The sequence below is a fragment of the Scyliorhinus torazame genome, chromosome 6 (genome assembly GCF_047496885.1).
Source record: "Scyliorhinus torazame isolate Kashiwa2021f chromosome 6, sScyTor2.1, whole genome shotgun sequence".
Taxonomy (NCBI): domain Eukaryota; kingdom Metazoa; phylum Chordata; class Chondrichthyes; order Carcharhiniformes; family Scyliorhinidae; genus Scyliorhinus; species Scyliorhinus torazame.
Window position 1 is genome coordinate 107,819,613 of NC_092712.1, and position 26,264 is coordinate 107,845,876.

Genomic DNA, 26,264 nt, shown 5'->3' on the forward strand with positions numbered 1-26,264 from the left:
CATTTTGGGGGTTGTTTCCCCCCCTGTTGAAGTAGAAAGTGGGGAGGGAAAATGTTCCTCACGTGTTCTGATCAGGCGAGTAGAAATCCACCGAGTATCCGAAGTGACTGCCCTGGGGTCCGCTGTACACCGCCGGCTGCGACACATCCAGGTTGAAGGCGACACATCCCGGGAGCAGCAGCAGAAGCAGCGAGTGGCAGGAAGCGGCCCGGGAGCTGAGCGTGTGCCGGTAGCGGCGGACAGGCATCGTGGGACGGAGGACGTTAGAACAGGGTGGCTAAGGGGCAGGATGCACCCTCAGCCCTCTCAGGGATCACCGAGCTGCAAAGGTTAACTCTCGCTTCCTCTTCTCTGCAGATGCTGCCGAACAGCCTGGATATTCCACGGGTGAGAGGAGATTCGATGCACAGGTTGTGTGCATGTGAGAGAATGAGTATGAGGGAGAATGAGAGTGAGGGAATGAGTGAGAGAATGTGAGAGAAATAGTGAGAGAGGATGTGAGTGAGAATGAGAGGGAGAGTGTTTGTGTGAGAGAGAGCGAGAGCCCAGTGTGCCAGCTGTGTTTGCTGTGTGCTCACTGAGTGAGAGCTTGCTCTGTGTTTCCCCTCTCGCCTCCTGTTCGTGTGGACAGCACTTGGGGAAGGAGGCGTCTTCCTCACACCGCCCGCGTCATTAAGAAGCTGTCCTTTTATGGTGGGAAAGAGCCTCAGAATTAATCTTCACTCCGTCTCGACCTCACGAGTGCGATCTTCCCGCTCCCAGCCTGTACCTCACAAATCACTTGTAATCTCCTTATTTTGTTTCACTGATGTGCTGCCATGAGGAATGGAAGGGGCCGCGAGTGCACAGCATTTGCAGCTTTTAACCATAAAGAGGAAATCAGCTCGATATCATAAAATGCAAGATACAAGAAGGTCGGTTTTGATGGTCAAGTTGTCTAATTAATTTAACATGGAAATAGTATTCTTACGGGAGGAGGTAGGAATTAGAAATAAGTATTGATCCACTAAGCTCCGTTGCAGGATATTCTGGTTCATATTAAATATCTAGCCTGTCCATTAGCACCTTCCTCCTATCTTCACAACCAGATCGTGACCATTTGATGTGGGTCTCAAACATAGTTTTATAAGAGTTGCCAAAATAGACTTTATGAGTTATAATTATTTTCATAGAATTTACAGTGCAGAAGGAGGCCATTCGGCCCATCGAGTCTGCACTGGCTCTTGGAAAGAGCACCCTACCCAAGGTCAACACCGCCACCCTATCACCATAACCCAGTAACCCCACCCAACACTAAGGGCAATTTTGGACACTAAGGGTAATTTAACATGGCCAATCCACCTAACCTGCACATCTTTGGACTGTGGGAGGAAACCGGAGCACCCGGAGGAAACCCACGCACACACGGGGAGGATGTGCAGACTCCGCACAGACAGTGACCCAAGCCGGAATCGAACCTGGGACCCTGGAGCTGTGAAGCAATTGTGCTATCCACAAGGCTACCGTGCTGCCCGGTATCTAACTTTCCCTATCTTGATATTAAGAAACCATCTATTCAATTCCTACTCAGAGCAATAGGCAAAATCTGCAGTTTTACCACCACTTAATTTGACGTGATTGTACCGCTCAGGTGTGCAGTCAATAACCTGAGTACCTAAAGCTTTAAAGCAAGAGTTGTTTAAGCATCTCCAGGAGGCAGACTCCTGCCCCATGAGTTTTACTTTCACTGAGTTTAATGTAATTCTAGCCCAGTATAAAGCCACATTTGAAAAGTGCCCATTTAGTCCACAGCATTAACTGGGAACTTCAGGAATGAACTCTTGATACTGATTAATGTTATAAGACATAATGTTATACTATTATATATGTGCAGATCTCCATTACCAGTGAGCTTGCTGCAAAGCAGAGTTTGTGTAACTCTTCATATTCTCAGCATTTAAGTACCAGTTTAGAGCTGCTATTCGCAGTATGTACTACATCACGAAATCACGGAATTATTACAGCACAAAAGAAGGCCATTCAGCCCATTGTGTCTGCACCACCTCTCCAAATGAGCAATTCACTGAGTGCCATTTGCCACTATCTCCCCGTAACTCTGCAGTCTTCCTTTTCAGATAACAGCTTAATTTCCTTTTGAATGCTTCAATTAAACCAGCCTTCGCCACATTCTCAGCCTGAAAATTCCAGACCTTACCACTCACTGTATGATGAGCTTTTTCCTCTTGTCACTATTGCTTTTTTTGCCAATTACTTTCAATCTGTGCCCTCTCATTCTCAATCCTTTTATGAGTGGGAACAATTTTGCCCTATCTACTCTGTCCAGACCCCTCATGATTTGGAATACCTTTATCAAATCACATCTCAGTCTTTTTTCCAAGGAAAACATTATAACTTCTCCAATCTATCTTTCTAACTGAATCTCCTCATCCCATTTTATAATAATAATCTTTATTGTCACAGGTAGGCTTACATTAACACTGCAATGAAGTTACTGTGAAAAGCTCATATATCTTTTCTGCGTCTTCACTAATGCCTTCATGTCCTTAAAATGGGGCAAATATTCCCGCTGAGACCGAACTTGTGTCTTTTAAAAAATATATTTTTGTTCTCCTTTTTCACATTTTCTCCCAAATTTACACCCACCAACAACAAACAATAATCAGTAACAAATATGTCAATCCCCATACCAATAACAATGGTCCCATCCTCCCACCAAACCCCAAACATTAGCCTGCATGTTCACATAAACAAATGACAAAAAGGAATCAGGAATCACCCATAGTCACCATCAACACACAACGCCCCCCTCCCCCCAACCCTCCCACCCACCCCCTCAACTAATGTTCGATGTTATCCAGTTCTTGAAAGTGCATGATGAATAATGCCCATGAATTGTAGAACCCCTCCATCCTTCCCCTCAGTTCAAACTTAACCTTCTCAAGAGTCAAGAATTCCATCAAGTCCCCCCGCCACGCCAGGGCACAGGGTCGAGAGGTTGTTCTCCATCCCATCAGGATCCGCCTTCGGGCGATCAACGAGGCGAAGGCTACAACATCTGCCTCCGCACCTGTTTCCAACCCTGGCTGGTCCGTTACCCCAAATATGGCTACCGGGGGCCCAGGTCCAGTTTCACGTGCACCACTTTAGAAATTACCCTAAAATCCTCCTTCCAGTAATCCTCTAGCTTTGGACAGGACCAAAACATATGAACGTGATTAGCCCCCCCCCCCGGGCAACGTTCACACACATCTTCTACTCCTTCAAAGAATCGGCTCATCCTCGCCCTCATGAGGTGTGCTCTGTATACCACCTTCAACTGTATCAGCCCCAACCTCGCGCACGAGGTGGAGGCATTCACTCTCGGGAGCACCTCACACCAGAACCCCCTCCTCCAGATCCTCTCCAACTCTTCCTCCCACTTTGCTTTGATCCCTTCCAATGGTGCCTTCTTCTCTTCCAAAATAGCTCAGTAAACCGCTGACACTGCCCCCTTCTCCAGTCCCCCTGTCGTCAGCACCTCCGCCAGCAATGTGGAGGCCGGCTCCACCGGGAAGCTCTGTATCTCCTTTCTGGCAAAATCTCGAACCTGCATGTATCTAAACATTTCCCCCTGATCCAGCCCATACTTCGCTTCCAGCGCCTTCCGCCCTGCAAACCGACCCCTTAGTGTCTTAATCCCCTTCTCCTCCCATTCAAACTTGTGTCTTAAACAAGTTCAACATAACCTCCTTGCTCTTCTACTCTATAACCTTATTAATAAAGCCCAGGTTACTGTATGCTTTATTAACCACTCTCTCAACCTGTTCTGCCAGCTTCAATTATTTAGGCACAAATAGACCTGCAGGTCTTTCTGCTCCTGTACCACATTTAGAATTGTGCCCTTTATTTATATTGCCCCTCCATGGCAATATAACCGTGGGGCAGCACGGTAGCCTTGTGGGTAGCACAATTGCTTCACAGCTCCAGGGTCCCAGGTTCGAATCTGGCTTGGGTCACTGTCTGTGCGGAGTCTGCACATCCTTCCTGTGTCTGCATGGGTTTCCTCCGGGTGCTCCGGTTTCCTCCCACAGTCCAAAGATGTGCAGGTTAGGTGGATTGGCCATGATAAATTGCCCTTAGTGTCTAAAATTGCCCTTAGTGTTGGGTGGGGTTACTGGGTTATGGGGATAGGGTGGCGGGGTTGACCTTGGGTAGGGTGCTCTTTCCAAGAGCCGGTGCAGACTCGATGGGCCGAATGGCCTCCTTCTGCACTGTAAATTCTATGATAATCCATGCTCTTTTTACCAAAATGAATCACTTCACGTTTCTCCACATTGAACTTCATCTGCCACCTGTCCATCCAGTCCAGTCCACCAACTTGCCTATTGAAGTTCTACACTATCCTCCTCACAGTTTACAATGCTTCCAAGTTTCATATCTGTAGATTTTGAAATTGTGCCCTGTACATCAACTTTTCGGTCGTTAAAATCTATCAAGGAAAGCAGGGGTCCCAACACTGCCCCCTCCTACAACTCTACCTCCACTATGACTTCCTCCAGACTGAAAAATATCCATTAACCACTACTTTCTGGTTCTTATCACTCAGGCAATTTTGCATCCATGTTTCTAGGTTTGAATCGCAATTTAATATTTAAACAAGATTATTTCATAAACCCATTTCTAAAGGAAGATCAGACTTCAGAACAGAGACAACATGAGAAGTGGATGAGAGGGAGCCAGCAATAAAGGTTTTTACTGTATTACAAGTTGAACTTGTACAAAGACATTGGAAAAATGGCCAATAGCTCTTTGTTGGTATATTATGTAGTTCAGTTTATGTTTAACTTCAACACTTTTAAAGTCTAATTGGTGAAAAAGATTCCAGTAAGAATATATTCAACAAGGTTTTATGACGAATTGTGTTAGGTATTTATCTTGCCTGCAGATTATTAAAGCTTGTGAGTTATTTATCTATTTATTAATAATTAAGAACTTCCAGGATTAATTAATTATGATGGAAGGTAATAATTCTGCAATGCCTGTATCCTCTGTTTTACAAAATACACCAGTTATCCTAGGAAAAGAATGACTTAATAATAATTTTATTTTATTATTAATAATAATAATAATAATTTTTATTATTGTCCCAAGTAGATTTACATTAAGAGTACAATAAAGTTACTGTGAAAATCGCCTAATCGCCACACTCCAGTGCCTGTTCAGGTACACAGATAGAGAATTCAGAATGTTCAATTCATCTAACAAGCATGTCTTTCGGGACATGTGGGAGGAAACCGGAGCACCCGAAGGAAACCCACGGAAACACGGGGAGAACGTGCAGACTCCGCACAGACAGTGACCTAAGTGGGAATCGAACCCGGGACCCTGGTGCTGTGACGCAATAGTGCTAACCACTGTGCTACCGTGCTTGCATTTATAATAATAATCTTTATTATTATGTAGAACATGGAACATACAGTGCAGAAGGAGACCATTCGGCCCATCGAGTCTGCACCGACCCACTTAAGCCCTCACTTCCCCCCCTATCACCGTAACCCAATAATCCCTCCGAACCTTTTTAGTTACTAAGAGCAATTTAGAATGGCCAATTCACCTAACCTGCCCATCTTTGGACTGTGGGAGGAAACAGAAGCACCCGGAGGAAACCCACGCACACACGGGGAGAACGTGCAGACTCCGCACAGACAGTGAACCAGCGGGGAATCGAACCTGGGATCCTGGCGCTGTGAAGCCACAGTGCTATCCACTTGTGCTACCATGCTGCCCAAATTATTGTCACAAGTAGGCTTACATTAATACCTCAATTAAGTTACTGTGAAAAGCCCCAAGTCGCTACACTGCGGCGCCTGTTCGGGTGCACAGATAGAGAATTCAGAATGTCCAATTCACGTTTTTCGGGACTTACGGGAGAAAACCGGAGCACCCGGAGGAATCCTACGCATACACTGGGACAACGTGCAGACTCCGCACAGGCAGTGACCCAAGCGGGAATCAAACCCAGGACCCTGGCGCTGTGAAGTAAAAGTGCTAACCACTCTGCTAATGTGCCGAGCACCATTCACATCCTCAACGACTGAAGTAATTTTGAAGCCTTGTCACAGTTATATGGGCAAACATAGCAGCCACTTTGCACCCTGCAAGATTACACAAAAGGCAATGACAATATAATTATTTCAATGATGTTATTTGAGGAATTGGTCAGGCCACTGGGAAAGCTCCCTTGCTCTATAACTTGCATCCACCTGATAGGACCAATTGTATCTTGGTTAATGTTCCATATGGAAAATGGCATCTCAAACAAGCATTCCCTTAGTCCTGAGCTTCGATTATGTGTCTGAGTCTCCGGCCCCTCAACCTTCTGACTCAGAAGTGAGAAAGGTATCACTGAGCCAATGTTAAACTACGAATGGCCAGTAAAGGAAAAATGAAAGTCGCTAGAAATGTTGAGGCTGTAACGCCGACAGATTTCAAGTCGCATAAGTAAAATTGCCTTTTTAATTTGGAAGCACATACTTAGTTCTTCTATTGTGAACTTAATGATTGAGCTTGGAATATGGCAATAAGTTATAATTTCTAACATTATAATGATCGTACTCTCCTAGTTTCATGAATTTATCAACTAGTCGTTCATCCCACCTATACATTTTTTTCCCTCTTAATCAACTTCACTATTCCCCATCACAGAAGCTGGCAAGCTGCTATAGGCCTTTCTCTGATACTCATCTTGAAATAGCTCTTGAAACATGAGTGGGAACATTTCAGGAATATCTCACTTGTTGGTATACCCATTGATAAACTTGACGGGATTAGGATTGCTAGAGTCCAAAAAGGCAATCTTGTAAGCATATTTTATTCAAATCATGTATTCCACAAGCAACAAAATTACCATTTCAAGGCTGCCATACTTAGAGGTAAGTACATAAAACAGATCATGTCCAGTACTGTACAGACATGTCATATTATGACATTTCAGCCAATGCTTTTAAAAATTGGACACAAACATGTTCAGGTGACTGTTGCAAATCATGTGAATATTAGCATTTGGACTATAGGCAGTGTCAAATCTCTGGCAAATACCTAATTAAATATGTTGTGGAGATGCCGGCGTTGGACTGGGTTGGGCACAGTAAGAAGTCTTACAACACCAGGTTAAAGTCCAACAGGTTTGTTTCAGATCACTAGCTTTCGGAGCGCAGCCCCTTCCTCAAGTAATATATATGGGCATTGGTGAGAGGACGTAACAGTTATCTGTGTATTTCATACATTTCAGGATAGGCCAACACTATGGATATTTCAGATCGCCTGTTTCATACTGGACTAAAGGGAAAATCAAAACTCAATTTCCACTGTCAACTGCCCACTGTATCACAATGGTCTCCACCCCATCCCCCCCCCTCCCCCATTCAACTAGACTGGAAGGGCCTCAGGAGTGTTATCCCAGTGGACATGCGATTAAAACTGGACCATTTTTTACCATGCAAGTCATCAACCAGCAGCCAAAAAACTTAACGTCCTCAAGTTTTAAAGTTCACCTGAGAACAACATCCTAGATATCTGACTATATGAAATTCACAGCCTGCTGTGAACCCTTCACTTTACAAAACCTTCGCTTCAATTTTATATCCATGAATCCATTCAAGAAACCACAGGCCTGTCATGTATGAGACAGGAAACTGTAAATCGGAGGCTGAATTAACTGTAATCTAGAAGTGCAGTATCATTATCTATATCCAATCTTTGTGTGTGTGCGACATTGCATTAATTCAGGATGAATGTGTAAGAATAAATTGCCTTTATTTTTAAACTCACAAAAGCTCACTACTGAATTATTTACTTGAAATATATACGCCATACAAAGCATACTGATTATAGGAGGAGAGCACATACCTGTGCCTGTGGATAACTCTTGGCTGAAATCTGCAATGGTAAGAAAACCTTTTGATAATATCACAATAATTTGTATTACAGCCAACAATCTATATGCCACTTTTAAAAAACAATTTATGTCAATTAAGTTAATTCACCATGTATAAATGCATGAAGCAGAACATTTTAGTAGAACTCTAATTTAAAAAAAATCTTTCTTTACAGTGTACCTATTGTTGCTCTCTTTAATTGGCTCTGAATATGGCAGTCAATATGGTCGCCTTCCTTAATTCTAATTACGTTTGCTCTAGGTTCAAAACCAAATACTGATCAAAGACTCGATACACCAGTTAGTTAGTTCAAAGTCAATGCTTATTTATTTACACACACAGTTAAATATACTCATGCACGAAACTCTACAGACTAAACTATCACTACTGCTAAAGCCTATACTTAGCTTCGGGCGCCCACTCAGTCAGAGGAACAATGGCCGTTGTTCGGTTCTGAGGCAGCTGGGGTCGAACTGGTAAAGGGGAACAGCTAAGGTCATCTGTCTGGTAGCGAGCATTGACCTTGGACTTACTTGCTTCTGGTGCAGCTGGTGGGCAGGTCTCTCCTTGGTGAGAGCCGGGTACAATAGAACGATTCTCTCTTGGGGGATCCTTCTTATACCCAAAGGGGCTTCGTGCTCTTTTGGGCAGGCCTTGAACTTGGCCCCAATCAATTGGGCCATTTCTTGATCATTCATATTTACCTCGTCCAATAAAGGGGTGGGTGCCCTGATTGCTGGGCGTGACCTAGGTGGCCGTTGGCCTGCTTTGTTTCGGTCTCCTCTGGCGCCGGGGTGTCTGCCTTAGTATCGGTTACTCAAATGTTACTCTTTTGTTCCCGGAGATGGGCCATTCGTATGCTAATGGGCCTACAGTTTTGGCCTTGTCTGGGAGCTGCGGGTCCAATATACAGACGAGCCCTGGACCTGCTTGTTTTCTCAGCATTGTCAATTTTCCCTGCAATCGTTGCAAAGTGTCCATTTTGTAATCGTGAAGTGGCCATCCCAGATGGCTACACTCCCTCCTTGTGATCCTCAACGCGAAGCGTGAAGTATCACATTACCGTGATGTCTTCGTTCTCTGACCAAGCTGGGCACCCATAAGCACTTCACAGGCTCTTCACTGCCCTATCCTATGAATTGCAATTTTTACCTAAAATAATTTTACATACATACATTATTATAAAACTCTACGGGACGCTATGACATTCAGGCATGCATTACAAAATAAAAAACTGGAACCTCTAACTATCCTAAATAAACTATCCTCACTCAAACAATCAAAAATAATCTACAACATTTTAAACTGTACAAATAGCAGCAACACAAGTTTCTCTGGCTTGGCAGTCAAGCACAGAGGTTTACATTTCTTTATTGAATGAACAAAACACACACAAAGAAAAACGGATGCACTTTAATTCACTTAAAGGGGTTGGGGGGTTTGTTAGAGTCCGAAAATAGGGGACCTAAATGTGTATGCCGGGGTGCAAGAGCGGGAGGCTCTCCTTCGCCATTTCCTGAGTCTAAGTGTCTGCACGACACTGCAGAGTATCGCCAGTACTAAGAGTGCTTCTGCTATGTAAGGTAGTGAATACCAGGTGATAAACTTGTCACACCAGGTCGGGGTGTCGGTAACTATCTCGGGGGTAACTATCTCGGGGTACAGTGTATGGCAGGGGTGGGAATCATTCACGGCCTGTGTGGTAGGGGTCAGGGGGGTAGCGTCCGCATGCAACTGAAGGGATCCAGCAAAGACCCAGGTGAAAAACATGAAGGTTGTCTTCATCTTTCCTTTTATCTTTCTTTTTCTTCCTCTGAGGTTCCGGAGTTCTGTGGACACATGCATAATATCTGTTATTATCTTGCTTAAGATCTCCTATGTCTGTCTGTCCTTTGTTGCCAATTACCCATTGTAGTGCACAAAGTCTCACGAGAGACGAATAGAGATGAAGTCGATGAGGCTTTATTAAGCGTGACTTGTTCCCCGCAGTTCAGCAACAGACTGGCCTGCGGGGGAGAACTCCTGGTTCTTATACTCCGCCTTCAGGGCGGAGCTAGAGATCAACTGCCAACCAGGACCCGGGATCTGTCAGCCAATGACATCACGGCTTCACAGTCCCACATGACCCCTAATACATACTACCACATTCACCCCTTGTTAAAAATTAACCCAGCGGGGTGGTGCTTCGCATGGTGGTAGGGGTTTACAAGGCTGGTCCTGGGAGGAAAAAAAACTTTTGCATGTCATCACAGTGCCCTACACTGGGCTATGTACAGGGTTTTTTGTTTTGAACTATTTACAGTATTCGTAAGAGGGAAAAAGAAAAAAAAATTCTCGTTAAAGTCCACAACATTCTAGTGTTACACCGATGCCACGAGTCGGTCGGGCGGTCTGGTCGTCCTTGTCGATCGCCTCAGCCCCGGTGGTGGTGGTGCTTGTTCCAGTGTTGTCGTCTCCGGGAGCTTTACGGTTTCTGCTTCAGCTTCACTTCTGGTCGGACCTGGGAGGAGGACCGATCCTCCCGGGAAGGGGGCGGTCGCGGGGTGCGCCGGTGGCAGGGAGGGGGTGATTGGTGTCGAGGGGGTGTGCGTGTTGCCGGCGGGTGCCAGATCTCGCAGGGAGACCGTGTCCTGTCGGCCGTCGGGGTACTCCACGTAGGCGTACTGCGGGTTCGCGTGGAGGAGGTGAACCCTCTCGACCAACGGGTCCGACTTGTGCGCCTGCACATGTTTCCGGAGCAAGATGGGTCCTGGGGCCGCCAGCCAGGTCGGCAGCGACGTTCCAGAGGAGGACTTCCTGGGGAAGACAAGGAGGCGCTCATGAGGCGTTTGGTTAGTGGTGGTACACCGTAGCGACCGGATGGAGTGGAGGGCGTCCGGGAGGACCTCCTGCCACCGTGAAACTGGGAGATCCCTGGACCGTAGGGCCAGTAGGACGGTCTTCCAGACCGTGCCGTTCTCCCTCTCTACTTGCCCGTTCCCCCGGGGGTTGTAGCTGGTCGTCCTGCTTGAGGCTATACCCTTGCTGAGCAGGAACTGGCGCAGCTCGTCACTCATGAAGGAGGACCCCCTGTCGCTATGGACGTATGCGGGGCAACCGAACAGTGTGAATATGGTGTTAAGGGCTTTAATGACTGTGGCCGCTGTCATGTCGGCAGGGGATGGCGAAGGGGAAACGGGAGTACTCGTCCACCACGTTCAGGAAGTATGTGTTACGGTCGGTGGAGGGGAGGGGCCCTTTGAAATCCAGACTGAGGCGTTCAAAGGGACGGGAGGCCTTGATCAGGTGCGCACTATCCGGCCTGAAAAAATGTGGTTTGCACTCTGCGCAGATGTGGCAGTTCCTTGTGACTGTACGGACCTCCTCCACGGAGTAGGGGAGGTTGCGGGACTTTATAAAATGGTAGAACCGAGTGACCCCCGGGTGGCAGAGGTCCTCGTGGAGGGTTTGGAGACGGTTAATATGTGCGTTGGCACATGTGCCGCGGGATAGGGCATCGGACGGCTCGTTCAGCTTTCCGGGACGGTACAAGATCTCATAGTTGAAGGTGGAGAGCTTGATCCTCCACCTTAAGATCTTGTCATTTTTAATTTTGCCCCGCTGTGCATTATCGAACATGAAAGCTACTGACCGTTGGTCAGTGAGGAGAGTGAATCTCCTGCCGGCCAGGTAATGCCTCCAATGTCGCACAGCTTCCACTATGGCTTGGGCTTCCTTTTCCACTGAGGAGTGGCGGATTTCTGAGGCGTGGAGGGTTCGGGAGAAAAAGGCCACGGGTCTGCCCGCTTGGTTAAGGATGGCCGCTAGAGCTACATCGGAGGCGTCGCTCTCGACCTGGAAAGGGAGGGACTCGTCGATGGCGCGCATCGTGGCCTTTGCGATATCCGCTTTGATGCGGCTGAAGGCCTGGCAAGCCTCTGTCGACAGAGGGAAGGTTGTGGTCTGTGTTAGGGGGCGGGCCTTGTCTGCGTACTGGGGGACCCACTGGGCGTAATATGAAAAGAACCCCAGGCAGCGTTTTAGGGCTTTGGAGCAGTGAGGGAGGGGAAATTCCATGAGGGGGCGCATACGTTCGGGGTCGGGGCCTATTATCCCATTGCGCGCTATATATCCCAAGGTGGCTATCCGGTTTGTGCTAAAAACGCACTTGTCCTCGTTGTATGTGAGGTTCAAGGCTTTAGCGGTCTGGAGGAATTTTTGGAGGTTGGCATCGTGGTCCTGCTGATCGTGGCCACAGATGGTTACGTTGTCGAGATACGGGAACGTGGCCTGCAACCCGTGTTGATCAACCATTCGGTCCATCTCTCGTTGGAAGACCGAGACCCCGTTTGTGACGCCAAATGGGACCCTTAGGAAGTGGTATAATCGCCCGTCTGCCTCGAAGGCTGTGTATTTGCGGTCACTTGGGTGGATGGGGAGCTGATGGTAGGCGGACTTGAGGTCCACGGTGGAGAAGACCTTATATTGGGCAATCCGATTGACCATGTCGGATATGCGGGGGAGAGGGTACGCATCTAGCTGTGTGTACCTGTTGATGGTCTGGCTATAGTCTATGACCATCCTTTGCTTCTCCCCTGTCTTTACTACTACCACCTGTGCTCTCCAGGGACTATTGCTGGCCTGGATTATGCCTTCATTCAGGAGCCGCTGGACTTCGGACCGAATGAATGTCCGGTCCTGGGCGCTGTATCGTCTGCTTCTAGTGGCGACGGGTTTGCAATCCGGGGTGAGGTTTGCAAACAAGGATGGGGGCTCAACCTTGAGGGTTGCGAGGCCGCAGATAGTGAGTGGGGGTATTGGGCCGCCGAATTGGAAAGTTAGGCTCTGCAGATTGCACTGGAAGTCTAATCCCAGTAATGTGGGCGCGCAGAGTTGGGGAAGGACGTAGAGCCTGTAGTTTTTAAACTCCCTCCCTTGCACCGTTAGGGTCACTATGCAGAAGCCTTTGATCTGTACAGAGTGGGATCCTGCAGCTAGGAAAATCTTTTGCGCACTGGGACGGATGGTCAAAAAACAGTGTCTTACCGTGTCGGGGTGGATGAAGCTTTCTGTGCTCCCGGAGTCGACCAGGCATGGTGTCTCGTGCCCGTTGATCAGCACCGTTGTTGTCGTTGTCTGGAGCGTCCGGGGCCGTGCTTGGTCCAGCGTCATTGAGGCCAGACGTGGTCGTAGTGCTTCAGCGTCTTCCTCGAACCCCGTGGAGCCGTCGATGCTGGGGTCCATTGCTGCCGTCCAAGATGGCGGCGGGGGTGAACAAAATGGCCACCCCATGCATCGCACATGGCTGGGGGCTCACAAGATGGCGGCGGAGGTGGACAAAATGGCCGCCCCCATGCGTCGCACATGGCTGGGGGGTCCCAAGATGGTGGCGCCCCTCCTCCCCTCGTGGTGGCCGGGACCCAAAATGGCGGCGCCTGCGGGTCGCACATGGGGCGCTGCGGGGGTTGGGGAGCATTTGAAACGCGCAGGACTCCTTCTTCTCCCGGGACAGCGGTGGCCGGGACCCAAAATGGCTGCGCCTGCGGGTCGCACATGGGGCGCTGGGGGGGGGTTGGGGAGCGTTTGAAACGCGCAGGACTCCTTCCTCTCCGGGGACAGCGGCGACCCCCCGGGAGCGGCACACAGCCGCGAAATGGCCCTTTTTCCCGCAGCTCTTGCAAATCGCTGCGCGGGCCGGGCAGCGTTGCCGGGGGTGTTTCGCCTGGCCGCAGAAATAGCAGCGGGCCCCCCCGGGACGACTTGGCGTCTGAACCGCGCAAGCCTGTGGGGGGGGTGGGGTTTGTCGCGACGGGGGTCCACAGAGCCCAAGGGGCTGCCGCGCGGTCGGGGCCGTAGGCGCGGGCGTTTCGCACGGCCACATCTAGGGAGGCTGCAAGGGCCCGTGCCTCTGAGAGTCCTAGCGACTCTTTTTCTAAAAGTCTTTGGCGGATTTGGGGAGAGTTCATACCTGCCACAAACGCATCACGAATTAACATGTCCGTGTGTTCAATCGCGTTTACCGGCGGGCAGCTGCAGGCCCGTCCCAAAATTAGCAGCGCGGCGTAGAATTCGTCTAGTGATTCTCCGGGACTTTGCCGTCTCATTGCGAGTTGGTAGCGTGCGTAGATCTGGTTCACTGGGCGAACATAGATGCTCTTTAGTGCTGCGAACGCCGTCTGGAAATCCTCTGCGTCTTCTATGAGAGGGTAAATTTCCGGGCTTACCCTCGAGTGCAGGACCTGTAGTTTCTGGTCTTCTGTGACCCGGCCGGGGGCCGTTCTGAGGTAGGCTTCGAAACAAGTCTGCCAGTGTTTAAAAACTGCTGCTGAGTTCACTGCGTGGGGGCTGATCCTCAGGCATTCCGGGACGATCCTGAGCTCCATAGTCCTTTAAATAAATTGTAGCGCACAAAGACTCACGAGAGACGAATAGAGATGAAGTCGATGAGGCTTTATTAAGCGTGACTTGTTTCCCGCAGTTCAACAACAGACTGGCCTGCGGGGGAGAACTCCTGGTTCTTATACTCCGCCTTCAGGGCGGAGCTAGAGATCAACAGCCAACCAGGACCCGGGATCTGTCAGCCAATGACATCACGGCTTCACAGTCCCACATGACCCCTAATGCATATTACCACACCCATTATAATTGGTCACTATCTGTGACTCCCTCATTTTTCTTTTAACCGAATATTTGGACAATGCATCCCAGAAAAATACTGACATAGTGCGAGCCGTCTCGCAGCCTGTGTGATCTACCATCCTAGTGTTTGAGGATGTGAATAGCATACGGAAGCAACCTAAGGGTCGCAAGAAATAAACAAAAGAATGTCGAACTGAAAGTGCCAAAATGGGGTGCGTATGGGCCGCGTGGGTAAGAAATGGGTGGAATCCCCGGGTAGGACAGTGATCAGTGCTGATGGTGCTCTACCCGAGCGTGGCTGACAAGAGGGGGGGGTTCTCAGGCAGGGCGGGGACCAGTGCCATTTCTCCACTGCCTGAGCGACCGGCAAGAATGGAACGAATATGTGGTCGTCGTGGGGGCTGCCTCTTATGATCGAATCAGAAGAGTAGCTGTGATTAGTTGTCTGCCAACAAACTAGTTCCTCCGAACGGTTGTCTGTCGACAGACCTGTTCCATTAACTGCCAGTGGGCATTAAAAGAGTGGTGGCGTGGGGCCATGAAAACTTTTAAATTCACAAACAACATTTAAGATGTACATTAAATGAACAAACATATGACAAACGTGGTGCAGGTTCCATCAGAAAGGACACCATATCTCTCCATCGGTTCCTTTTTACCATCATGTGGACACCTCATTGCTCAGTAACGAACAGGGTCGCTGTGGTAGTATGCATTAGGGGTCATGTGGGACTGTGAAGCCGTGATGTCATTGGCTGACAGATCCCGGGTCCTGGTTGGCTGTTGACCTCTAGCTCCGCCCTGAAGGCGGAGTATAAGAACCAGGAGTTCTCCACCGCAGGCCAGTCTGTTACTGAACTGCGGGGAACAAGTCACGCTTAATAAAGCCTCATCGACTTCACCTCTATTCTTCTCTCGGGAGTCTTTGTGCGCTACAATTTATTAAGCATGACTTGTTCCCCGCAGTTCCCCCAGCCCTGTGCGACGCATGGGGGCGGCCATTTTGTCCACCCCGCCGCCATCTTGTGACCCCCCAGCCATGTGCGATGCATGGGGGCGGCCATTTTGTTCACCCCCGCCGCTATCATGGACGGCAACAATGGACCCCAGCACCGACGCTTCAACGGGGTTCGAGGAAGACACTGAAGCACTACGACCACGTCTGCCCTCAATGACGCTGGACCAAGCACTGCCCCGGACGCTCCAGACGACGACAACAATGGTGCTAATCAACGGGCACGAGACACCATGCCTGGTCGACTCCGGGAGCACAGAAAGCTTCATCCACCCCGACACAGTAAGACGCTGTTTTTTGACCATCCGTCCCAGTGCGCAAAAGATTTCCCTAGCTGCAGGATCCCACTCTGTACAGATCAAAGGCTACTGCATAGTGACCCTAACGGTGCAAGGGAGGGAGTTTAAAAACTACAAGCTCTACGTCCTTCCCCAACTCTGCGCGCTCACATTACTGGGATTAGACTTCCAGTGCAACCTGCAGAGCCTAACTTTCAAATTCGGCGGCCCAATACCCCCACTCACTATCTGCAGCCTCGCAACCCTCAAGGTTGAGCTCCCATCCTTGTTTGCAAACCTCACCCCGGATTGCAAACCCGTCGCCACTAGGAGCAGACGGTACAGCGCCCAGGACCGGACATTCATTCGGTCCGAAGTCCAGCGGCTACTGAAGGAAGGCATAATCCAGGCCAGCAATAGTCCCTGGAGAGCACAGGTGGTAGTAGTAAAGACAGGGGAGAAGCAAAGGATGGTTATAGATTATAGCCAGACCATCAACAGGTACACACAGCTAGATGCGTACCCTCTCCCCCGCATATCCGACATGGTCAATCGGATTGCCCAATATAAGGTCTTCTCCACCGTGGACCTAAGGTCCGCCTACCATCAGCTCCCCATCCGCCCAAGTGACCGCAAGTACACAGCCTTCGAGGCAGACGGGCGATTATACCACTTCCTAAGGGTCCCATTTGGCGTCACAAACGGGGTCTCGGTCTTCCAACGAGAGATGGACCGAATGGTTGATCAACACGGGTTGCAGGCCACGTTCCCGTATCTCGACAATGTAACCATCTGCGGCCACGATCAGCAGGACCACGACGCCAACCTCCAAAAATTCCTCCAGACCGCTAAAGCCTTGAACCTCACATACAACGAGGACAAGTGCGTATTTAGCACAAACCGGCTAGCCATTTTGGGATATGTAGTGCGCAATGGGATAATAGGCCCCGACCCCGAACGTATGCGCCCCCTCATGGAATTTCCCCTCCCTCACTGCTCAAAAGCCCTAAAACGCTGCCTGGGGTTCTTTTCATATTACGCCCAGTGGGTCCCCCAGTACGCAGACAAGGCCCACCCCCTAATACAGACCACGACCTTCCCTCTGTCGACAGAGGCTTGCCAGGCCTTCAGCCGCATCAAAGCGGATATCGCAAAGGCCACGATGCGCGCCATCGACGAGTCCCTCCCCTTCCAGGTCGAGAGCGACGCCTCCGATGTAGATCTAGCGGCCACCCTTAACCAAGCGGGCAGACCCGTGGCCTTCTTCTCCCGAACCCTCCACGCCTCAGAAATCCGCCACTCATCAGTGGAAAAGGAAGCCCAAGCCATAGTGGAAGCTGTGCGACATTGGAGACATTACCTGGCCGGCAGGAGATTCACTCTCCTCACTGACCAACGGTCGGTAGCCTTCATGTTCGATAATGCGCAGCAGGGCAAAATTAAAAATGACAAGATCTTAAGGTGGAGGATCGAGCTCTCCACCTTCAAATACGAGGTCTTGTACCGTCCCGGAAAGCTGAACGAGCCGTCCGATGCCCTATCCCGCGGCACATGTGCCAACACACAAATAGACCGTCTCCAAGCCCTCCACGAGGACCTCTGCCACCCGGGGGTCACTCGGTTCTACCATTTTATAAAGTCCCGCAACCTCCCCTACTCTGGAGGAGGTCCGTACAGTCACCAGGAACTGCCACATCTGCGCAGAGTGCAAACCGCACTTTTTCAGGCCAGATAGAACGCACCTGATCAAGGCTTCCCGTCCCTTTGAACGCCTCAGTCTGGATTTCAAAGGGCCCCTCCCCTCGACCGACCGCAACGCATACTTCCTGAACGTGGTGGACGAGTACTCCCGTTTCCCCTTCGCCATCCCCTGCTCTGACATGACAGCGGCCACAGTCATTAAAGCCCTTAACACCATATTCACACTGTTCGGTTGCCCCACATACGTCCATAGCGACAGCGGGTCCTCCTTCATGAGTGACGAGCTGCGCCAGTTCCTGCTCAGCAAGGGTATAGACTCGAGCAGGACGACCAGCTACAACCACCGGGGGAACGGGCAAGTAGAGAGGGAGAACGGCACGGTCTGGAAGACCGTCCTACTGGCCCTACGGTCCAGGGATCTCCCAGTTTCACGGTGGCAGGAGGTCCTCCCGGACGCCCTCCACTCCATCCGGTCGCTACTGTGTACCACTACTAACCAAACGCCTCATGAGCGCCTCCTTGTCTTCCCCAGGAAGTCCTCCTCTGGAACGTCGCTGCCAACCTGGCTGGCGGCCCCAGGACCCATCTTGTTCCGGAAACATGTGCGGGCGCACAAGTCGGACCCGTTGGTCGAGAGGGTTCACCTCCTCCACGCGAACCCGCAGTACGCCTACGTGGAGTACCCCGACGGCCGACAGGACACGGTCTCCCTGCGAGATCTGGCGCCCACCGGCAACACGCACACCCCCCCGACACCTATCACCCCCTCCCTGCCACCGGCACACCCCGCGACAGCCCACTTCCCGGGAGGATCGGTCCTCCTCCCAGGTCTGACCAGAAGTGAAGCTGAAGCAGAAACCGTAAAGCTCCCGGAGGCGACAACACTGGAACAAGCACCACCACCACCAGGGCTGAGGCGATCGACAAGGACGACCAGACCGCCCGACCGACTTGTGGCATTGGTGTAACACTAGAATGTTGTGGACTTTAACGAGAATTTTTTTTACCTTTTTCCCTCTTACGAATACTGTAAATAGTTCAAAACAAAAAATACCCTGTACATACTGTGATGACATGCAAAAGTTTTTCCTCCCAGGACCAGCCTTGTAAACCTCTACCACCATGCGAAGCACCACCCCGCCGGGTTCATTTTTAACAAGGGGTGAATGTGGTAGTATGCATTAGGGGTCATGTGGGACTGTGAAGCCGTGATGTCATTGGCTGACAGATCCCGGGTCCTGGTTGGCTGTTGACCTCTAGCTCCGCCCTGAAGGCGGAGTATAAGAACCAGGACTTCTCCCCCGCAGGCCAGTCTGTTACTGAACTGCGGGGAACAAGTCACGCTTAATAAAGCCTCATCGACTTCACCTCTATTCGTCTCTCGGGAGTCTTTGTGCGCTACAGTCGCAAAGGGATTTGTTTGGTGGGAGTCAGACTCTATGTCATCATCTTCTCCCGGCTGCCATACTCTTCACTGGAGTAGTTTGGCTAAAGCTGCTTGGGGCGAATTGGGGTCCATCTCATCATTCCGGATGAGCCTGAACGAATTGTCTCGGTGCCAGAATCGTGTGTCGAGGTTGGAGCTACTAGGTTTTAATCCATAATCGTCGGGCGGTGAGTCTGGGTCAGGGGCTTTGATGTACGTGATTTTGAAGAGGTCACTGGAATCATGCTCGGAGTCGCTGGAAGGGGGGCCTGGTGCAGTGGCGTAATCATAATGTGGTGTGCTGTGGCTGTCATGATTGCTATCGCTGCTGGTTGAAGGAAGGGAGAGGCGGAGTCGTGCATCTGGGGGTGGAGTTGAAGATGTGTCTGAGGACGGGCTGGACTGGCTGGGGGAGGGTTGGAATGCATCATCTGGGTGGGGCGTGCTCGCCTGCTGCTGCGAGCGAGATGTGATGTACATGGTCGTTCTGCGAGCCATAAGCCTTAAGCTGGTTTATGTGAAACCACGCAGACTTGCTGTTGGGATATGTGATCTTGTGTACCGAGGGGCTGACTTTGTCCGAAATAGAGTACAGTCCGGAAAATTTGGGGGAAAGGAATGAACTGGGGTTGTATAGGGAAAGCATCACTTGCTGCCCTACTACAAACTCGGTGGCGTGTACCGTTTTATCGAAACAAGCTTTGCTTTGTTTCCTCCTGGTCACAAGTCTCACAGCTGCTGCGAGCTGGGCTGCCTTTATATTCTCAATTAGCTGCTGTACAGCATTTTCCTGCGTGAGGGCGGTGACTGCGGGGTGTTTTTGAAAACCCACCACTATTCTTAGAAGTCCCCCTATACCAAAAAGGACCGACATTCTAAATGGTGAACAGGGATTCTCACTCCCCGACTCCGATGCAAGCTTCAGTGGGTGCTATTCAGGTCAAACTATATTTTCAAGTTATCCCCTGGTATAACTCATACTTTCACCGAAGATTTCATCTACTTACCACTTAGTAGCATCGATCCTGGGTCCCGCATTGCTAAGTAAGTAAAGTAGACTTTGAAATAACCACTGTTTCAGGTTAAAACTTTTAAGTTATTTTATTATTATTTTTTTTTCTTTTTAAAAGATGCAATCACTGTCTTTACAGAAAAGTAAAAAGATCTTGCTTTTGGATCCTTCTGGGTGGATGAAGGGACCATCAGGCCCAACTTGACAATCAATCTTCTTTAAAGTCTGGTCTTCTTTAGATGTATTCGCTGGTTAGCTCGGTTGCTGTGTCCTATCTTTCCCATGTACAGAGCTGTGAGAGCATACTCTGCTGGCCAACTCTGAGCTGACTCTAAGCTGACTCTGCCTACTTTTTAAATTCTAGCCTTCCTTAGATGTATTAGCTATTGTAGCTCGGCTGCTTTGCCCTGTCCCTTTCCCATGGCCGAGCTGACTGTAATCTGACTCTGCTTCTCCCTTCTCTCTGAGTTCTGATTATCGTTCTGGTTCTGCCTTTCCCTTTCTTCGGTTTTGTATATTTTTCGACCAGTTATCTAGTTTTTATGACGTTATTGTAAAGTAACTCTTATTTCACTTTGATTGTAAAAAGTATCTTTGATCTAAACTTTCTAACCCAACTAAGTATTCATTTTGACATGACTTCATCTCATAGACCTGATTACCAATTATTATCAATTACAGGGGCTGGCCAAATCCAGTCCTAATAACTACTCTGTCCTTTTCATGGGGCGTCTGGTCATGAGGGTGGGGTGGGGGGGGGGAGGGTGTATCCTGTGGACGTGGATACTGTGTTTCGTAAGAACATTAAAGCAAATGGGAGAACTGAATCCCAGGTGCTGTTGTTCTGTTGCACCATTTTCTGGAGAGTCGCTTTTAGAGTTCTGTCCATCCTCTCTACAAAGTCGCTTGACTGGGGGTGGTATACTATGTGAAACTTCTGCCCAATTCCGAAAATTGTAAGGACGTTTTTCATTACTTGTTCTGTAAAATGGGAGCCTTGATCGGGCTCTATACTGCGTGGGTGGCCCCATCTTGTAAAGATCTGCTTTGTTAGGATTTCAGCTGTTGTTTTGGCCGTATTTGTTCTGGATGGAAAAGCTTCCACCCATTTTGTGAAGGTGTCGACGACCACCAACACATACTTAAAACCATTTCTGCAAGGGGATAGGGATCCTGTGTAATCTATCTGCAAATTCGTCCAGTGGCCATTAACGGGACGGGTGTGACTAAGCTGAGCCTTTCTTGCATATCTGTCCGGATTGTTCTGGGCACAGATCAAGCAATTTTCAATGTAATCAGTTACATCAACTTTTAAATCAGGCTACCAGCAGAGTGGTCTGAGGTGGGTTACGGTGGGTTCAATGCCTTGGTGTCCATGATTGTCATGGAACTGACAAATAATCTGGTTCCTGTCCTGGCTGGGAACCACATAAATGCCACCTTTCAAAATCACACCGTCATGTGTGTTTATTGCGTTTTTAAACATATAGTACGGGGCTGGGAAGGTTCCTTTTAAAACCTCCCTGAGCTTTTCATCTTCCTTTTGGGCTTTTGCTAGATCCTGAATGTTGGACTGTGAGACCTGAACCGCGTGTACTGGGGTGCTCTTGGGGGGGGGGGGGGGGGGTTCCAAAAGTGACCATGTCTGGAACCTGCCTCCACTAGGGCATCTGCTTTAATGTTATCAGGGGGGGAAGAACGGTGGTGACTGCGAACTTTAATGACACCATATTTCCTATCTTTAGCCGTCTCAAGGATATGCCGGAGTAATGGGGCTGAGGGTAGGGGCTTTCCGTCTGCGGAAACGAATACTCTAGTTTCCCGCAGGGGTCGGAATTCTGTTAAACTATTGCAGACATATAAATTGTCCGAATATATGTCTGCTGGGGTCGGAAACGAGTCAGGTTGGTCTACAATGTAAGCTATGGCTGCCAGTTCTGCTGCCTGCGAGCCTAAATGTCCTGGCAACTTTAATTAAATCTCTTCAAGGGCGTGTCCCTGGGTGTCCTCTACATAAATGCCGCAACCGGTGATTCTCTTTCCATTCAAAACTGTGGAGGAGCCACCCACATAAATTTTCAGGGGTGCGCACGTGTCTGTGGGCTGGGGTCTCTGGGGTGTATAACCTGCTTTCCTGAGAGCTGTCTTAGGTATAAATGGGCCTGAATTATGGTTTGGCATGATGATCTCACACTCATGTGGGGTACCTGCATATTGCAAATTGTCGGCTAGGAAAGTGTGGGTCTTGGTTCTCTTAACTGTTATGTCCCATCTTTGTAAAAGAAGGGTCCAACGGGCTGCGCGGATTTGGCTGACTGGGCCATCTTTAAGTCGACTGTCTAATAATAGCTGTGTTGGGGTGTGTTCAGTGAGAATGGTGATGGGGTTGAGTCCTGTAATGTAGGCAAAGTACTGTACTGCCCAAAAAACTGCGAGCAGGTGCCTTTTGCAGGCAGAAAATCCTTGCTCGACAAGATCTAACACGCGTGAGGCCTATGCCACGGGGCCTAATCAGTCATGGCGTTCCTGGAGGAGCACGGCCGAAAGGGTTCGGTCAGTGCTTGCTACTTCGATTGCGTACGGGGAACGTGGATCTGGGACCTGCAATGCGGGGCTGTGCTGAGGACTCTTTTTAAAGCATCCACGGCATCCATGTGCTGTGGAAGCCATTCCCAAGGTGCCTGTTTCTTGAGAAGGTCGGATAGGGGCGCTGCTATTGTGGCGAAACCGTCGATATGGTTTCTGCAGTAGCCAACCAGTCCTAGAAGTGACCGGAGAGCTGAGACATTATGGGGAAGGGGCAATTTGATGATCGAGTCAATTCTCTTTTGCTCGATCTCGCGTTTACCATGAGTGATTACTGTACCCAAGTAAATCACTTCTTCCTGCAAAATCTGGGCCTTCTTGGGGTTGACTCTACATCCAACCTTTTTCAGGAGTCCTAGGAGCTCGGCGAGAAGCGAAATGTGCTCTCCCTTTGTGTCTGTCTGTAATAGCAAGTCATCTACATACTGGACCAGACAATCAGGTTGGGAAAATTTTGCTCGTCCATTTGCCAGCTGTCGGGGGAAAATGGAGGGGGAGTTGTGGAAGCCTTGTGGAAGGCACGTTGTTGCTCACGTTTGGTTGGTTCAATTGGCTCTGTTTTATAACCTTTGCTCTTGAGTCGCCAGGTATCTTTATGATACCGCCACGAGGTTCAAGTTCAAGTAATGATCAATAACTCAATACACCAATCAGTAAGATTCAAATCAAAGCACATTTATTATACACAGTAATCTCTACTCATGCATAAATTCTACTTCTAAGCTACTTCTACAACTAACAGACCTATACGTAGCTTCGGACTGGCCCACCAGGTCAGGGGAACAAATGGCCTTTTGTTTGGGTTCTGAGTCTGCAGGATTCAAAAGTTGGTAAGGACTGGTAGCTAGGAGCGCCTATCTCATAGCGAGCATTGATTTAAGACTTACTGTCTCTTGGCGGCAGCTGCACCGATCACTGTCCAGGGTTGGTTCGCGTTGCTGAGTGACCCGGTCAAGAAGAACAAATTGAACTTGGGGGCTTAACTTTATAGTCCCCAGGGGCTTCCCACCTTTTGGGGCAGGCCCTGTACCTGGTTCCAAGTGATTGGACTTCGTTCTAATCGCTTGGTTCAATTTCTCCAATACTGGAGTGGTTCCCTGATCGATGGGTGGTCTTGAGGTTAACCTCTTTTGTGTTGACTCCTGCTGGTGCCGAGGAGTCTGGCTTGGCCTTGTTTATCCCAAATGTTTCGATTGTTCCCGGGGATCGCTCATTAGTATGTAGATGGCTGCTACATTATTATGCAGATGGCTGCTTGTATCGATGCTGTCTGGGCTTTTGCAGAGTTTAATACACAGTAACTTGCACCTGCTAGTTTCTGCCTGTGTTGGCTGAATTTCCCTTCAGCCTTTGCTGTTCTCCATTTTACTTCGGGAGTTGGCCAACCCAGGTGGCTACAACATCCACGTGTATTGTCCCTGGAATGTAAAGGCAAATTTATATTGGCACGCTTTATCCAATGGAACGGACCAAAAGCCGTTGCTAATGTCCAAAACTGAAATGTTTTTTGACTGGAGTCCCTGTTTGAGCATAGTCTCGGGACTCGTGGCTATGGTGGGGGCTGCTACTGGGGTTACTTTGTTCAGTTCCCGGTAATCAATGGTCAGTCACCATGATCCATTGGGTTTCCTGACGGGCCAAATTGGTGCATTATTTGTGGAGGCTACTGATCGGAGTACGCCTTGATCAAGCAGACTCTCTATTACTTTGGAGATCTCTCCCTCTGCTTCTTGGGGAAAACCGTACTGCTTTTGGGGTCTGGAGTCGGGACCTGTAATATTCACTAAGCCAGCTATCTTGCCACAGTCGTGCTTGTGCTGTGCAAATGCTGCTTTGTGTTGCTGCAGGACTTCCCTAACTCCTTTATTCTGACTAATGGCTCGAGGGTCGAACCAGAAGTCTCCTACTGCGCTGATTCTGTTTGCATATTCTCCAACTGTGAGTGTGGTGGGGGCTCGTGCTGCCTTTGCCAAACTCCAAACACATTTATTTACCGGATCAAAAGAGAGGTTGTGGGAGCTCATAAAATCAATTCCTAGGATGTGTTCAGCTGTCTGGGGTAGATCGACCAAAACTACAGGGTGTTTAGTCATAACGTTCCATATTTGTATTGCTACAGGGGCTGTGATATGTCTTTGTTGTAAATGACCTGTAAAGCCGCTGAGTGTGATGGTTTCTGTTGTGGGCCACGTGTCTCGCTGAAACATCGTGGAGGAACTGAGCATGGTGCGGGACCCTCCTGTGTCTCAAAGAAAATCTACGGGGTGTCCCTGGACTTTGCCTGCTACTACCAGTCTATCGGACTTGTCCCAAAGGGTGTCGCAGACCCAAGTTGGGGAGCCCGAACACCGTCAGTCGGTGCCGTTCATGTCTGCATTCTCTGAACGGGCACTAAGGCTATGGATTGGCTTTGCCCTATTCTTAATTAGGGTGCCTGCCTGATGGTTTCTCTGCTGCTTTTGGTGCGGGTTGCACTCTCATGCATGGTGATCTAATTGTCCACAGTTGTAGCATTCCTGGGATTTAGGTTGCGGTGGGCTGTTCCTGCCCTCATTTACCCATGCAGGATTGTGGTGCGTCCTAACTGGATTCATGTCTGCCTGTTCTTCCTCTGGTTTTGCAAATGCGGTTTTGCCTTGGATGGATTGTTCCCAAGTGCGGGACAATCTTTTCAAAACACATTTCTCATTGTGGGCCTCGTCTGAGTGGTCGTAATTCGCGCAAGCTCGCTGTCCTGCCTCTGTCGCATGAGAGACTAAGATTCGAGTCCATTTGGCCATATTATCCGCGGACAAATGGGCACGGGCTAACTCTCCAAATATTGCCGTGAAATGTATCCACAAGCGTCCAGCAAACGCTGTGGGGTGCTCTCTTTCCTTTTGCCTACACTTGTTTAGGCCTTCTACGGGGTCTCCTCTGTTATAGCCGATCGCATCCAGGATCGCTGTGTGCATTTCTTGGAGTGTGCCTCCTCCTACATTCTGTGTGTCGGGAAGAGCTGCCACGACTGAAGGGTTGAGGCTTCAAACTGTGAGCTTCACTTGCTCCTTTTCGTCCAGGCTGTACATGGTAGCCTGCTGTTTAACTCTAGCGAAAAACTGGTGGGGGTCTGATGTGGGAAGGAACGGTGTAATTTTTCCACACACATCCCGTAATTGGGTCACGGTTAACAGGGTTGTATATAGGAAATCTGCATTTCCTTCTGCTGCGGCCCTGCGGTGTGTGGTTACAGGGTTCATGGTGGGGTGTTCTGCCTGTTCAGTCGGGGGTTGGGGTGCTTTCCTTTTCTGGGATTTTTCTTGCGTACATGTCCCATGTACGTATCTGTGGGCAGTTTCATTTAACTCCTGCCAATCAGAACTGTTCTCCTGGTCTAACTGAGGTCCAAATGTACTTTGAAACCCATTCTGAACAGAAAGCAGAGATTGCAATTCTGCAATTTGCTTCCGGCATTTTGCGTGATCTACGGAGCTCTGCCTTTGTTCCGTCATGGAAGTGTGGAGCGCTCATAGGGCTGCTTTTAAATCATTGCACTGTTTCTGCAATTGCTCTACCTGTTGCTCGGTTTCTTGTCTTACTAAGACCGCGCGTTGCGTGTCCTGGTAGGCCTTATCGTACTGGGTCTGAAAACTACTCAAATGGGCGAGACAAGACTGGTGTGCCATCTTGGCATCATCCACCTCTCTGGCCCTCGCTGCTAACTGTTCTCTTA

At 49.4% G+C, this 26,264-nt stretch overlaps 1 protein-coding gene and 1 long non-coding RNA gene across 2 annotated transcripts in view; one reads left to right on the forward strand and one right to left on the reverse strand.

Annotated features, from left to right (window-relative positions):
* Positions 1-254, reverse strand: part of itga8 (integrin, alpha 8) — a 328,234-nt gene extending 327,980 nt beyond the window's left edge. The window contains exon 1 of the mRNA XM_072508666.1: positions 63-254. Within this exon, the coding sequence (XP_072364767.1) occupies positions 63-247 (185 nt within the window). The 5' untranslated portion in view covers positions 248-254. The remainder of the gene's footprint in view (positions 1-62) is intronic.
* On the forward strand, positions 251-7,813 carry LOC140424949 (uncharacterized). Its single transcript, XR_011947731.1, has 2 exons — positions 251-387; positions 7,271-7,813. It is a non-coding gene; the product is annotated as an uncharacterized lncRNA (long non-coding RNA).
* Positions 7,814-26,264: the final 18,451 nt, after the last annotated feature.